The following is a 16,836-nucleotide window of genomic DNA, read 5'->3' as shown; positions in this document are numbered from 1 at the left end:
TCAAAGCTTTGCACAATCAACACACCAATTGGGCGATAGCGTTTTCTTAGGTGACCTTTCGGTATATAATCAGCGTCAGAAGTCTCTCAGAGATCCATCGCATAAATGACAGAAGGACTGGAAGGTGTGGTAAATCTCATCCATGACTTGCTGGTGTGGGGAGATGCCATTCAAGAGCATGAGGAACGGCTAATAAAGCTGCGGGAATGAGGAAGAAAAAACTATTGAAAGCTGAACAGGAACAAGTGCAAAATAAGACTGACGAGATCAGACACATCTGACACATACTGAGTCCTCAAGAGTTAAGCCAGACGGAGGAAAAGTAAGGACTGAAATTACACCGCCAGAAAGCAAGAACGGCACAGATTTCTTGGAGTGGGGCGATATCTGGCAAAGTTCATTCCCGATATGTCTGACAGAAGTGCAGCGTTGAGGAGATTGCTGGAGAAAGACACAGAGCGGCACTGGGAGGATGATCAACAGCAAAGGTTTGAAGAACTGAAATATTTGGATACTCAAAGTCCTGCTTTGAAATCTCTGACGTGAGCAAACCCAGTTCAGGAGGAACAGGAGCTGTGGATTCTGCAAGAAGGAAGGCCAGTGGCTTACGGCTCCACAGATCTGAACCACCGGCAGCGTAGACACACACACACATTGAGAAGGAGTTGTTGGCCATAGAAATCTCACCAGTATGTGTACGGACAGGAGATCATGATTGAAAGTGATCACAAGCCGTTAGAGAGTATATTTAAGAAGCCGCTGCATCAGGATCCTATGAGATTACAAAGAGTGCTTTTACGGCTACAGAGAGACAATCTGAAGCTGATGTACAAACCTGGTCAGGAACTATACAAAGCAGATGCTCTAAGTCCAGCATATTTACACCAACAGAAGGAAAATCTGCTGGAAGAGGATCTAGCGCTGAACTGGATTACGGCACAACTTCCTATTTCAGAAGAGAAAGTGATGCTTTCAGAAAAGCAACAGCAGAGGATGCAGAGATGCACATGTTCAACAAGGCAGCGCTGAATAGATGGGCCAAAGAACGATCTATGATGACAAGATCAATACACAAATACTGGACATATCCAGAGGAAATCAGTCATGGAGATGGTCTGTTATTGAAAGCAAATCAGCAAATGATCAACCAAATACACGAGTCACACCTGCGAATTGTCAAATGTACGGCAAGAGGAGAGACATTTTGTCCTGGCCAGGTGTGTCGACACACACTGAGATCAGTCTCCAGATGTCTACAAGACTCATCCTGTGACATACATTCTCCAACTCATCTGAAGAACTGTTTCTTGAGGCCGTCTATCCAGATTTCCATCCATAACTGTATTAAAATCACCTCCCCATATAATCTTGGCAGTAGGAAAAGTTGTAATCAGCTGGCTAATTTTATCTTCTACTGTTGTAAATAATAACTTGTTGTCTTTTTTGTTGTTACACGCATATATGTTTATAATAATGAATTGGGAATGATCTACATCACCAACCAGTATTACCAATCTCCCATTTGAATCTGCTAAATGTTTAATAACGTGCCCTTAAAGTTTCCCTGTAAAATAGCGACCCCTGCTGACCGGTTACTCCCAAATGAAAACCATATATTTTCCCCCCAATGACTATTTTGAAAAAATAAAAATAAACATTTCCTTTTCAATGGGTCTCTAACACCTCTGGCATTTACAGAAAAAAACAGATACAGACATAAAAACTCAGAACAAATAACGTTAACTGTGTGAACTTCTTTGCAAAAACTGCAGAGATAACTGCTCTAATGTAATCATTAGCTGCTTCAATGTCCCTTATAGACCCCTTTTAGGCCGACTTCAAGTGCAATCAATTGAAAAGTAACTTAGTCATCATAGCGAAGTAGCATGATGCTAATCTGTATTAAAAAGCCATAGCCTGCACAACTTAATTCCTATGTTCCCCTTAAAACAGTCACCGGTGCTTTCTGTAATATGCATGTACTTGCGGGCGTCATGGTTCGGTGCATGAATATATAAATAATAAATAACTCGCGTGCAATTTAATTAATGTAGCTAATGCGGCGGAACTACATTATACGCGGGATCTTTAGGGACATAATCTGAGATTTCAATGCTGGAATGTGACGTTTTTAATACCTCGTCATTTTGTTCATACAGGACATTATACAAACTGCAATGTGTTAACTTATATTTGTTTACACTTGCAATAAAACACAACATTGTGCTTTTGTCAAACAAATTTGTGCGTGTTTTGAGTGAGTTTCTTTCCTGTTTATGCTCGCCAGCCATAATCTCTGTCGTTGTTCGGACAAAAGCTTAGTCTTCTCACATCCATGGAGTCTAATGACGGGTATAGTGTAAAATCCCGATTTAACTGAACATCCGGCACGATTTTATCATCCATTGACCCAGCAGGAGATGACCATTTTCACTTTATAGCACGAAACTCATATCACTTCGTTCAACTCGTATTGCTTCTTCAAATGTTTTGCCCTCAGCAATGGCGCCGGGTCGGCAAATGCCCGCATGTTGTGACGTCATGTGGGAACTATGTATTTTGAGCACCCTCACTATTTTCAGAAGTTCCCTCAGTGATTTGGTTCTAGAACCGGGCCTGCCCTCTGCTGGTACAACACACACACATTCAGGATCTATATTTACTCTAAAACTCCAAAATTTTTATATACTGTGCATTATAAAAATAAAAAGGTTAATCTATGAATGAGAAAGTGTAATTTGCTGTGAAATAAAAGGTGTTTCACTGCCGCCTCATCAGGTCTGTCAGAGGATGGTTGAAATCTAAATGAAGTCTTAATTTCTAACAGAGAAGTCACTGTATCTTCAGTCTCTGTTGATTCTGTTGACTGTGAGTCTCTGTAGTGGATCCTTATTCACCATCAGATGATCAGCAGAACATCAGACTGGCCTCGAATACCTAAAATAAAACCAGAGGTGGAAAAAGTATTGAAAATTTGTACTCAAGTACAAGTACAAGTAGTTGCTAAAATAATACTCGATTACAAGCAAAAGTACTGGTGTTAAAAATGTACTTAAGTAAAAGTACAAAGTACCCCTCTCAAAAACTACTCAAGTACTAATTACTAATTACTTTTAGCCTGTGATATTTATTTACTTTTATGGAAACCAAGTTATAAAAACGGTCTAATATGATTATTATTATTAATGAATTATAATGCAAAATAAATAAACTTATTGGGTTATTTTATTTATAAACTTCTTTTTTTCTTTTCTTTTTTTTTACAATAAAGATTTCCAAAAGTACCCTACTAATATTTCAAAAGTTTCAAAAGTTATCAGCATTTAGCACTGACACAAATGTGCCATCTAGACAGACTGACAATCAGTGCAGTTACACTGTTATGCCAGTGGGTCATGGCCGGCAAGATACTGTTTTTATGAAAGAGTCATTATTAAACTCTTCATTGTAAGCTTAAAACACGGATTCAATATTAATAAAACATTGTGTTGACAATGACATACAATATAACTTTTTAATCTAAGTTTACAATGCTAAATCTTTATTACGGTATATGTGCTTGTCACCTGAGTAACGCTGAAGCTCATGTTTCAAGTGATGTTTTTAGTCAAATTATCGTGAGGTCTACCAAACTTTAAAAACAAAAACAACTGAACTATCACATATCACTGCAGAAACAAAGTTTCTATAAAACATCTCCTTTCCTTCCTCTGTATAAGAACAACTCCTCCATGTGGGGTCATAGGCATTCGTCATCTGGTATTTCTTCGGAATTTTCAATGAATTCAGTGTCTCGAATGTCCATGTCCATTACGGCAAAGTTCTTTGATAACACTAAAATACAAACTGAAGGACGTGTGAGGACGAATATAGCTCTCCAGGAACCGGGCTTTTTTCTCGCTCCAAATACAAGGGTTTTTATTGGCCCGCCCACGATCAGTTATTTCCATTGGATACCCAAATGCTGGTCAAAGATTTGAATAATTGTTGAATTCAAATTGTACAAGTACTTTGTAATTAATGGCATTTTTAAAGTAGTGAAGTACATTACTTAACTTAATTTGTACTCAAGTACAAGAAAAATTACAGACTAAAAAATGTACTCATAAAAGTACAAGTACACGAAAAAACTACTTAATTACAGTAATCTGAGTAGTTGTAATTCGTTACTTCCACCTCTGAATAAAACACACACACAGTCACATATGCAGTATGAGATATTACATCTGTCACATCTTTTCATAAGAAAACTAACTAGATAATCTATATTAATTCCTCCTTCAACATGATAATATAGCTTCTATCTGATGCTCAAAGTCACTTTACAAAATCAAAAGCACATGAAAGGTCACTTTCACACAACGGACAGCTGATCCAGAACCAGCCGAAATCATCATTAGACTCACTACAGATTTAATATCAATTGATAACAACTCAAATCTCAGATTATCAGAGAGAGTTAAAGGGGAAAAGCTGAAAATAACATTAATATTACTCTCACAATGTCACAACAGTATGAGCAGAATTAAACTAATTTATATTCTCTCTCACACACACACACACACACACACACACACACACACACACACACACACACACACACACACACACACACACACACACACACACACACACACACACAAACACAAACACAAACTTGAAGCCCTCAAAGTGCTTTCTGAACCTGAAACTGTTAGGGCATATATGTCCTAATTGTCAAAAAAAAAACAAAAAAACTTTGTCATATAGCTACACCAAATATATCACTGGAAACGTCTTGGCCTGGAGAGTAATATATATTAATTTGAAGGTTCTATATTATTACTGCTTTGAGATATTGACCCTTTAACCTTAACCTCAGGGCACATTTGAAGGCTTGTAATTATGGGACAAAAAGGGTTACGGACATGAGACCAACTGTAATAGAAAGGTGTTGACATGTGTTGTAAGCTGAGTAGTCATGGTTATAGTCACCAAGGGGTGGGGGGGGGGGGGGGGGGGGTCTATGGTGTGAAAATAAAAAATCCCCCTTTGAACAAGACAATATTTAAATTCTGATACCAAAAATGTGTTTTACATCCCCTCAAATCCCTGGAATGCCACCAATTAAGTATTTACAACTTCCAATTTTAGGAAAAACCCCGGGTTAAAAAAAAAAACTACAACTCCCTAGACCCCTCTTCAGTACTTGTGTTGACATCAGCAACCCAGTTGTAGTTCCTCCGTTTTAGGGCCGTGCTAGGGTTGTGAAAACATGTATCTACCCAATATATCAAATATCACAGACTGTCTAATAAATAATTATACTGCATGTATATGATCTATGCTAAGAAAAGACAAAAATGTTCGTTTAATGACGATATTTTGACTAAAACAGGAGACCAGCGCGCCAACTGCTCTGCTCACGTGACGCAAAGCAGACTTGTCCTCATCTCCATAGTAACGGCCCATATTGCCACTTCCGCTATGAAAAATGTACAGAAAAACTCCTAAAAACACACACAAACACATTTAAAAAAAAATAGAAAACATTATATAAACAGTCACAATATAAAACGAATAATAAAAAAATACAGGAGTATAACTAGTCTGAAAATATTTTTACACATCAAAGGAAAATATCAAAAGATTTACATATTTCAACTGTTTTTAAATCCTTCTTTACACGAGTCAGAGATAGTCCCAAAGTAATGTTGTACATCAGTACTTAAAACATCGAAAAGTGGTTTCTGACCTGAAAATTTACATTTATGTATATAAAATTTTGTTTTAAAAAAGATCATTAAGAATATTTTGTTTTTGTCTAATTGCTAATTTTTCCAACTAACAATTCCAAACAAAACATTTTTCCCAGAGTAGAGAAAAATCCTTATCAATGTTATCAATAACAAAATGGGAAAAATCTTTCCATAACAATTTAGAATAATGGCAAAGCCAAAATAAATGCACTAATCTCTGGGTGCTGTCCACAAAAAGAACAATTTGCATTAACATCTACCTTGAATTTCTTTAAGAAAGTATTAACGGGATATACACGTTGGATAATTCGAAAGGAAACTTCTCTTATCTTATTAATAATTAAGTATCTTTTTTCCCCCAATATTGTCTGGAAAAAGTCTGGCTAACATTTGTTTTTCATAACTGAAGGTGTGATTTTTAAAACCATCATATTTGATGTCAATCTACTGTAGTGCTGAGTTATAAAACACAAATATCTTTAAAAACAAGAGATATTTAATTTTCCACTTAATGTCCGGTGTTTTCTTTTTCCCGACAGGGAAAACAAAAACAAAACATAAATTGTTCACGTATATTATAATTTGTATGTATGTTAAAACACTGTGGTGTAAAATGTTCAGAGATATTATAATTTGTTACACTGTTAATTTGTACAGTTTATTTAAGAAGTACATTTCGATAGAAGTTATGTTAAAATATTTTATTATTTTGATGTCTTTTTAAAGGCTTTGGCAATATTGTAATATTTACAGTCATTCCAATAAAGCAATATTGAATTGAGAGAGAGAGAGAGAGAGAGAGAGAGAGAGAGAGAGAGAGAGAGAGAGAGAGAGAGAGAGAGAGAGAGAGAATATTCTAACATGTGGAATCATAGCACACTGTTGTAGAGAATAACAATACAATAGGCTATGTACAGTTAACTACATTACATATACAAAATATATACAAATACAATGAAGCTATGTATGGATGCGCAATACATTTCAACCAATGTAATGCAAAAAAAAAAACAAAAAAAAAAAAACAAGGTAATTTCTCATGTTTGACATCTTGTGCTTTGACATCTTCATAGAGTCATACACATTTTCTACCTAATAACTACTCTCCCAGTTCCTCATCAGTTGAGGAAGTACCCTCTAAGTCTTCCTCTTCAGAGAAGTCATCGAAGGACAATGTTTGCAGTCCAAGAATACTTTTGTATGTTGTGCGTGCTGTAGCCAGTTGTGCTTCAACTTCACACAATCTTTTCTTCAGTACAGAAAGTAGTCCCTCACGTCCTTTCTCCATTAAGCCCTCTGTACTGCCTGAAAATGTGACATTAAAATATAAAGAAATGAGCCAATGGTTTCCAGAGAAGCAAATTGAAAAAAAACTATTTATTGTCCTTACATTTCCCATTGGTGTCTTCAGTGAGCTGAAAGGTAAACTCTACAATCAGTCCAGCAACACTCCTCATGTACTCCATGTGCTGCTTGACTTCACGAACCACAATAACTTCTTCTTCTTTCAGTCTAGCCAGCAGCATTACCTTGTCAAAAACATTTTTTTTCCGCTCCATATCACCATGACCTGCAATACATTACGTCAAAGTGTGATCTTACAGCCTATAAAAATAGAGAATAGAGAATACTACAATAGAGAAATAAACCCTGGAAGGATGAGATAGAACCCCAGCGCTTCACGAAGGGGTTTGATCACATACATTTACAAATTGCATTCTTTTTTTTTTTTTGCATATTGCCCCATGTCTTATTTTTTTAACATCATATAACATTTTTTACATCAAATTCCATATTTACATCAAAATGTGTGCATAAAACAAATTGTATTCAGTGCATTTTAGAGGAAGTACTTACATTCCCATGGCCAGGAGTAGTTGTCCACAGCCAGGAGTTCATTGGGAGGAGGGAGTTTTTCAACTTCCCCCACAGTAGCATTGTAGTCATTGATGGCAACTTCCAAGGCTTTCTTCTCAACAGCAATCTTTTTTCTCAGTTGATGCCTTCGCTTATTCCCACCTTCAATGAGAAACACAAAATGAGTGTGGATTCACACGATGACTACACAATAGCACCATACAAAATACAACTTCACAATATGCATGTATGTGTTATGATTATTGTGACAGATTTTGTGTAATCTTTTTTGCATTTTTTCCAGAATCTATTTTAAACAATCATACAATTTTTTTTAAATAGAGGACAAAATAGATAGGTCAGGACATCTCTGCACTTTGCAGAAATATTGGAAATATTTGGATATTGCACTAAACCTTATTATGATTTTGACAGTTTTTCAGTATGCTGCCCTGACTTGTAGTAAACATACTTTTTTTTATATAAATGGGTTTGCTATTTTTACTATGTATAAATCAGTAGTGAATTCATTTTTTCAAAAATCTGCATTACTAGTTGCCTTTTCTGCTCTCACCAGACTGACGATACAGCTGAAATTTTCGCTGTTTGATGCCCAAATATAGCCCCTCGATGGTCCTCTGCAGGTCATTTTGGATTGTTGCTTCTTTGTATGACAAAAAAACAAATGAATGCCCATTTACAATCAGCCTCTTTTAGATCCCCTGTATAAGAGCAGAGCCAATGATGCTTTAAAATATGCCATTAAATAATTTTTTCAAATTACCTGAGGTCCACTGCTGAACATCAGACACCCACTGCTGGACTGTGTCTTGCTGTAGAGATAACTCAGCGGTGAGTTTCTCTAGGTCTTTTGTTGCCTCTGCAATCCTTTGTACAGTCTGTCCAAAAGAAATGTCCATGTTGACAAATGCTGAGACAATTTAAAAACAAAAATGTTGTTATGCATATTTGCCTAGTAAGTACCTTGACGTATCTTTTGGCCAATGTCCGGTCAAGGTTTTCTGCCTTTCGCTTGTTCCAGCCACTTGCCTGGATTGTCAGCATGTCTGTGCGAACTTGACACACAATGAATGTGCAGTAATTTAGGTTCACAGTGAGGACCAAAGATCAGACAGATACTACATTGATCATTCTCTAATATTGTCACATTAACCTGGAAATAATTATACACTTAATTAATGAGTCAGAAGATAAATTATTATAAAGAGAATACTGATCAGTGTCTGTAAGCTGATTAGACTTATTTTCTTGTTTTCACCTATGCATTTGACCCATGCATGGAACTCTAAAATGCAAAGGCCGAGAATCAGTGTTCAAACCCCTTGGTCTCAATTTTGACACAACTATACATGAAAAATGCTTACCGGCTTTTGACATGTACTTGGAACATATGGCTGCTCGGGAGAGGAAGCTGTTAACCTGTTCAACCTCCTCCCCGATTGTTGTTCCAGCTCCTTCCTGATTGCGTCCCCCCCATTTTAACTGCAACACATTTACATGAATGTAATCATTTGGAAAAAAAACAAGTAGGGGCAGAGGACAGACAATCATAACATGTGGTACAAATGGTAAGAAATACATCTAATTGATTACCTCACACATCCATGAATGCGCTTTTGCATGCATGATGGAAAGAAATGGGCGCATATCCAGCAAGTCCTCCAACTCTGGACAGTGGTCCACAACTCTCTCCAGATATGGCCAATATTTGCAGACCACATCAGAGCAAAAGAACTGAACGTTCTGTGAAGCTAGCTGTTTCTGGAGATATAATGGGTATGCAAAAATTTCTCCACGGAACATATTCAATCCCTTCAACAAAACCCCATGACGGCAGACAGCCACTTCAACACCTTCCTCATCCAGTTTACTCGCAGACTTGTTGGCGGACTCTCGTGCTGCGGTCCACTGACCCGCACCACATCTCCCTTTTCCTGGATTCTTAAACAGATGAGGGCAAATACAGACATTTACACAGTTACATTTTATAAAATAAGCTGTAAATCATGGTATTATGGCATTTGATGGAGTAATGCCGCTCTATCACTTACATAAAGCAAATGATGTTTAAATTTGGGGGAGAAAAACTGGCAAGCATTCATAAAAATGTGAAACTGTGGTGTTGCACATGAAGAAATATAAATTTAGCTTACATGTCCAGTTTTTCCATGGATGTAATCAACAAAGGAGGACACCTCAGCATCACTGGCCAAAAAGACTCCATCAAAAAACCCATCAGGTCTTGGTCTATAGATGTAGATGTGGGTCAAATTTATTTTATAGAAGTAATTTGTACTTGATTTGTACTTTTCATTGTACTTGAATGTTACACACCCTGGTTGGCTTTTGAAACGATATAATTTGCGGTTCCCATCCACTGCAACTGCCAACATGGTGGGTGTGCATGCAGGGCACTGAAAATGCTGGACCTGAGACAGCTTGTCAACCTCAAATTTGGCATAGGCCCATTCAAGGAAGGCCCTCTGCATTGTGTCCCCACATATCTTACCACTCTGAGAGCAAAAGTGAAAAAAAAAAAAAAAAGGTTGGCTTCAGACAATGGTCAGGACGAAGAAAGGGCTCCATCAAGAAATATGTACTGAAACATTGGGGATTGTAAGAACAAGTCCTAACAATGAAACAGTTATTTAACACGTAATCCAAATAAGAAATGATGAGTCCACTCACTCGCCCAAAGAGTTTTGTACGACACTCAAGCATGCTGACAAAAGCTTGTCTTGACATCCCTGGGGCAGTGATTTTAAGATCTTCATACGTGGTGAACAAGTCCACCATGTACAAGGTCTCAAAATTGACAGTGGCTGGCCAGTAACCACTTTCAACCAAATCACTCATGGTTACTGGCAAGGTTTTTCCACAGGAGCAGTTTACTGATGGAAGGAATAGGTTGTATCTTCCTGAAATTTCAGAGAAAAACAATTATCTATTGTTCACAAGAAACAAAAAACACAATATGAAGAAATAAAAAAAGTTACCATTCATTCCAACTAAAATAACTGGCTTTCCCCTGGAAAAGCTTGTTTGCCCAGTGGAGCAGTCGCAGCAGGGAGGAACGATTGGTAACATGCAATCTAAAAAGCAGAATTAGTTTACATATTAGTGTAAATGAAACAGTGAGGTTGTTGTTTCTATCAAACAAAACTTCATCCAGCATGTTTGTTGGAGTAAACCAGGGTTTGTGTAAGATGTAAAATAGCCTACACTCACCTAAAGGATTATTAGGAACACCATTCTAATACTGTGTTTGACCCCCTTTCACCTTCAGAACTGCCTTAATTCTGCGTGGCATTGATTCGACAAAGTGCTGAAAGCATTTAGAAATGTTGGCCTATATTGATAGGGTAGCATCTTGTAGTTGATGGAGATTTGTGGGATGCACATCCAGGGCACGAAGCTCCAGTTCCACCACATCCCAAAGATGCTCTATTGGGTTGAGATCTGGTGACTGTGGGGGCCATTTTAGTACATTGAAGTCATTGTCATGTTCAAGAAACCAATTTGAAATGATTCGAGCTTTGTGACGTTGCATTATGCTGCTGGAAGTAGCCATCAGAGGATGGGGACATGGTGGCCATAAAGGGATGGACATGGTCAGAAACAATGCTCAGGTAGGCCGTGGCATTTAAATGATGCCCAATTGGCACTAAGGGGTCTAAAGTGTCTCAAGAAAACATCCCCCACACCATTACACCACCACCACCAGCCCAACAGTGGTAACAAGGCATGATGGATCCATGTTCTCATTCTGTTTACGCCAAATTCTGACTCTACCATCTGAATGTCTCAACAGAAATCGAGACTCATCAGACCAGGCAACATTTTTCCAGTCTTCAACTGTCCAATTTTGGTGAGCTCTTGCAAATTGTAGCCTCTTTTTCCTATTTGTAGTGGAGATGATTGGTACCCGGTGGGGTCTTCTGCTGTTGTGGCCCATCCGCCTCAAGGTTGTGTGTGTTGTGGCTTCACAAATGCTTTGCTGAATACCTTGGTTGTAACGAGTGGTTATTTCAGTCAAAGTTGCTCTTCTATCAGCTTGAATCAGTCGGCCCATTCTCCTCTGACCTCGAGCATCAACAAGGCATATATTCGCCCACAGCACTGCCGCATACTGGATGTTCTTCCCTTTTCACACCATTCTTTGTAAACCCTAGAAATGGTTGTGCGTGAAAATCCCAGTAACTGAGCAGATTGTGAAATACTCAGACCGGCCCGTCTGGCACCAATAACCATGCCACGCTCAAAATTGCCTAGATCACCTTTCTTTCCCATTCTGACATTCAGTTTGGAGTTCAGGAGATTGTCTTGACCAGGACCACACCCCTAAATGCATTGAAGCAACTGCCATGTCATTGGTTGATTAGATAATTGCATTAAAGAGAAATTGAACTGGTGTTCCTAATAATAATTTAGGTGAGTGTATATAACCTGAGATTAAAAAAAAATACCTTTTTCATAATAGGAGAATTTCCCTCCTTCATCCTGCTGAACAAAAGTGGATGGTGGCAGGTGTCTGAAGAACCCCTCCACCATGGATGCTCTGTTATGAAGCACCAGGGCCTCATGTGTGGAAAGGTCACAGGCTGTGCAGTAGAGTGATCGTGGTAAACAGTCTCTACACATCACTACTGCAGCCTTGTGTCCACAATGATGGCAAACCCCCTCCTTCGGCTTCTCTGATGACAACATATTGTTCACCATGAAGGGCCTTAATACTGTCCAATTTTCTAGAGAGGAAGTTTGCCTGTCCCTCCAAAGTGAGGGGAGAGGTTGTTCAGCACCATTTCCCAAGAGGTCTCTGACCTCTTGAATGAGGGAGTCTAAAAATGAAAAGGGAAGAAGGCAATGGTAAATCTGGGCAATTAACACATAACAAATGAGGACACAAATATAAAGGGAAAAAAACCTAAATTTTCGATGGTCACAGTGTCTTGTAGTGTCTCAGTTGTGCTGGTTGATGGAGCACAGGAGGGTGTGACGCTTGCTGAAGAAACTGCAAAAATATGAATATCCATTTAGAACTTCCTCAATTAATAATGAATGCAACTACTGATGAAAAAACTAAAAAAAAAAATATCAAAAAACCAACCAGTAACGTTAGCTGAATTTCGCTTTCGTCTCTCCCCAGCTCTACGTCTTTTTGGCCGAGGTTGACCATTGTCCTCATCAAGCCAAACGCACAGCTTTGTTGATTGTTTTGACCCTCCTTCAGTGCGTCCATGCTGATCTACCTAAATAAACAATTGAGCCACAGAATAAACTTCCACCCACTAAGGTCATTGCTACCTACAATCCCATTATAAAAACAATGTTATAATAAATATTACATTGTAAAAATTCACTCTAATGTGATGAATTCTGGTCCTGTACTGTACAGACAGATCTAGAAAACCCTTTCTACATTAAAAAAAAAAAGAACAAAAGAAAGTGAGACGTTTTTACATAATATTTAATTAAACTCTCACTGGCTCTAACGTAGGAAATCAGCTCAGCACTATAGCTTGCATTTGAACAAAGACAATGAACCTGTATAGTTGCACTTTGCTTGGAGTGTTTTTAATTTTGCACCTTCCCTGCAATACCTCAGTCAGAGTCTATTATGGTCTTACACCTTGCAATTAGCATTAATTAGTATGCTTTTCCACCACTGAGATAATGTTATTTACCTTGCACTCGTCCAGGAACGCATCAACCAGGAATATGGCATCTTCTGGTTCAAGGTGATTCATTTTTTCAGCTTGGTCAAGTTATCCACGCTTCCTTTTCCTCCTTGTTAATATATATTCTTTGTTAATGTCTACCTTTTCCTGCCTTCTTCTTCTTCTTCTTCTTCTTCTTCTTCTTCTTCTTCTTCTTGATTCGCATCGATTTCGCGCATTACCGCCACCTACTGTGAACTTGATCCAGAAACTCTACAACTACCCACTCCCCATCCTTCTTGAAGTCACGTGACTCAACCAAAACGTTTCAGTTTCACATTATTCTGGCGAGATCTGAAAAATATTCGCAACAACGAGCAAGCAAGTGATTATGTACATTCACTGAGTGGATATTATAACAAATAAAATATATATTTCTCGCTAGAAATGTAATCAAAACTTATTTTTATGCAGAAACTAAAAATATGCCGATAGCACCATACCAAAACAAAACGTTTCAGTTTCACATTATTCTGGCGAGATCTGAAAAATATTCGCAACGAGCAAGCCAGTGATTATGTACATTGACTGAGTGAATATTATGAAAATAAAATATTTCGCGCTAGAAATGTAATCAAAACTTATTTTTATGCAGAAACTAAGTCAAAATATGCAGATAGCAGCATCCATGTTATAGCAACCAAAACGTTTCAGTTTCACATTATTCTGGAGAGATCTGAAAGATATTCGCATTAACGAGCAAACAGGTGATTATGTACACTCACTGAGTGGATCTTATGAAAATAAAATATATATTTCTCGCTAGAAATGTAATCAAAACTTGTTTTTATGCAGAAAGTCAATATGCCGATAGCAGCGTCCATGTTATAGCAACCAAAACGTTTCAGTTTCACATTATTCTGGCGAGATCTGAAAGATATTCGCAATAACGAGCAAACAGGTGATTATGTACACTCACTGAGTGGATCTTATGAAAATGAAATATATATTTCTCGCTAGTAATGTAATCAAAACTTATTTATGCAGAAACTCAAAATATGCAGATAGCAGGGTCTTTATAGCAACCAAAACGTTTCAGTTTCACATTATTCTGGCGAGATCTGAAAAATATTTGCAATAACGAGCAAACAGGGGATGTACATTGACTGAGTGAATATTATGCTGAAAATAAAATATATATTTCTCGCTAGAAATGTAATCAAAACTTGTTTTTATGCAGAAACTAAGTCAAAATATGCAGATAGCAGCGTCCATGTTATAGCAACCAAAACGTTTCAGTTTCACATTATTCTGGTGAGATCTGAAAAATATTTGCAGTAACGAGCAAACAGGGAATTATGTACACTCACTGAGTGGATATTATGAAAATAAAATATATATTTCTCGCTAGAAATGTAATCAAAACTTGTTTTTTTATGCAGAAACCAACTGAAAATATAGTTTTTTTCACTAAACATGAAAGAAATGTCCGCCATGTTTTTCGTTCTCACAGCCGTAATCTTGAAAGTCACGTGACTCTGACGGAAAACAATAGGAGAAGAATAAGCAAAAAAAATGTAACAGTCATACAATTTAAGGGCCATTATTGTAACCCCTCTACGTTTTGCACGTTGGACCAACGTAGCCAGGGTACATTTTTATATGAGACTGGGTTGCAACATTCATTAAGGAACCTGGCCTAACAATATAGCATTGATTAATCTAGATCAATCAGTAATAAAAGGACCTAAAAATGTAATATCCTAATAAATGTTTAGCATCATAACATTACTTTTTGCAATGCATTATATGCATAATATGAACCCAAACAAAAACAGTAACCAAACCAAGATGAATAAATGCAATAAATGTTGATAATTCTCTATTGATGCATGACAGCTAATGGTTTACGTCATTTTATTATTCTATTATGTTAATCTATTATTATAGATATTAACCTATTTTAATTGTATAATATCAGTGTTTTTTTCCCCCAAATCAAAATTTTACCTACGCATAATTTGTTTATTTTTTTTAATTTTGATGTTTTTTTTTTTGGATACTTTTTTTTGCACATATGGTAGTTGAGAGTTTCAAGCAGTGTTTAATAAAATTGTTTCAATTCACTTAAATTTAGACTTTTTTTTCCGACTGTGGTATCGATTTAGTATCGATACCGAGGTATTAGGTTCTGGTATCGTATCGAAGCCAAAATTGTGGTATCGAGCCATCCCTACTCTGATGTAAACAATCCCCACATGTATAAGCACTGTGTGCATGCGGCAGAACGCTCCCGACGATGCATCCCCGCAGGGCTGCCAACTCACACATTCAGCTTGAGACTTTCAGACAGGACGCGGAATACGCGCAGGGTTTTGTTGCTGCACCGACCTGCATCGACCACGCCGGGGTTAAAGTTCAAAAACTGGAAAACGGCTCTTTTTTTAAGGTTTTTGTTTTTGGTTTGAAACGACAAACGAAAAAAGGGTGGTGCAGATGTGTTGCTGTTAGCGCTACTACATATAATTAAATTTATATTTAATGTGGTTTCCACATTAAATGGACAGCGTCGCTAGCGCTATACAGTGTCAATAGAAATGTATTGAACAGGCTAGGTAATAGACTAATAGTGATAGTAGTTTGTTAATAATACAATCAAAAACGACATATGTGAAGGTTCTCAGTCCACTCCAACGAAGTTTAAAACCTAGGGCAGTTCAAAACGGTTACAAAAACATACCAGTAGGTGTCGCACTGTGTTTGCTGCTGTGTGCAAGCTACTGTCATGGAGATTAACTTATGTTCTGTAATAAAAACTTTCCATTATAACTGTGCTTTCACAAATTAGCCTACTCACCAAAATGAGCTCTTTCTCCTCATTAGGCATATTTGATCATGTAGTCTATACAGTATGGTCATGATTTGGCAATTATTATATAATAAAACAGTAGATCAACATGAAAATCACCGCAGTCTGTGATATTTAGAACAAGAATCTGCTGGATTTTTCTAAAAAAAAAAAAAAAAAAGATTTTAGTCTGCCGACACCAAGCACATAGCTACACCTTGAGCCTACGCAACTTTGTGTCCCAGCTAGCATGAACAATCAGCCTGAGCTCGGCTGCCCCGTGGCGTCTGCGGCTACGTGTTAACCGGGCCGATTGTGGCCCGCAGCTCGCTCTGGAACATGCATTTTTGTTACGGCTGTAAAACACTGGGCCGATTCATGTTCACCATAAAAACCGGCTCCGGCTGTATGATCTAGACCACTTCTGGAAATGACTCGGCTTAGGTTAAATCAAGGATGGTTTAAGCAATAATAACATTAAAAAAAATATATTTTAAAATTGACGTAAATTCCTGACCGTATCAGCTAATGTTAGATGCGGTAGCTATGCAGTAAATAATAATTAAATAGTGTTGTTAATTTGCACAGAGGATTCTTTAATATATCAAAGCTTTACATGTATTTTAAACATGCATTCGCGTTTAAGCTGACATAGACGCACAATATGTTTAAGCGTAAATGGTGTGACCATGGGCGCGAACGCGCTTCTCCGAAG

The 16,836-nt window shown here is 37.6% G+C and overlaps 1 protein-coding gene across 3 annotated transcripts; it reads right to left on the bottom strand.

The window, feature by feature from the left end:
- Positions 1-6,436: 6,436 nt before the first annotated feature.
- Positions 6,437-14,086, bottom strand: LOC148997352 (uncharacterized). Of its 3 annotated transcripts, XM_089122347.1 has the most exons (17): positions 13,301-14,086; positions 12,724-12,865; positions 12,541-12,627; positions 12,083-12,454; positions 10,613-10,708; positions 10,305-10,534; positions 9,951-10,129; positions 9,770-9,863; positions 9,210-9,557; positions 8,981-9,098; positions 8,580-8,671; positions 8,380-8,494; positions 8,170-8,259; positions 7,596-7,757; positions 7,283-7,308; positions 7,129-7,225; positions 6,437-7,043 (listed from the first exon to the last, which is right to left on the bottom strand). In XM_089122347.1, exons 1-17 carry the CDS (start codon positions 13,361-13,363, stop codon positions 6,838-6,840), a joined length of 2,517 nt encoding a protein of 838 aa, XP_088978473.1. In that variant the 5' UTR covers positions 13,364-14,086; the 3' UTR covers positions 6,437-6,837. The 3 variants fall into 3 exon arrangements, with proteins under 3 accessions (XP_088978473.1, XP_088978476.1, XP_088978469.1); XM_089122343.1 differs by having other exon boundaries at positions 6,438-7,043; positions 7,129-7,308; positions 13,301-14,082; XM_089122350.1 differs by lacking the exon at positions 8,170-8,259 and having other exon boundaries at positions 7,129-7,308; positions 13,301-14,085.
- Positions 14,087-16,836: the final 2,750 nt, after the last annotated feature.

This window comes from Pimephales promelas, chromosome 2, assembly GCF_988280905.1.
Source record: "Pimephales promelas chromosome 2, fPimPro1.hap1.1, whole genome shotgun sequence".
Classification (NCBI taxonomy): Eukaryota; Metazoa; Chordata; class Actinopteri; order Cypriniformes; family Leuciscidae; genus Pimephales; species Pimephales promelas.
Note: the sequence above shows the minus strand (reverse complement) of the source record. Positions and strands in the feature narration are given on the sequence as shown.

What these genes read in the sequence shown, in the direction of transcription:
- LOC148997352 (XM_089122343.1), bottom strand. Translation starts at nt 13,363, where the DNA reads ATGAATCACCTTGAACCAGAAGATGCCATATTCCTGGTTGATGCGTTC. An exon ending in TGTGACCATCGAAAATTTAG is followed by an intron (nt 12,455 to 12,540) that starts GTTTTTTTCCCT and finishes TTTCATTTTTAG; the next exon opens with ACTCCCTCATTCAAGAGGTC. An exon ending in TGGCCAAAAGATACGTCAAG is followed by an intron (nt 8,495 to 8,579) that starts GTACTTACTAGG and finishes TCTTTTGGACAG; the next exon opens with ACTGTACAAAGGATTGCAGA.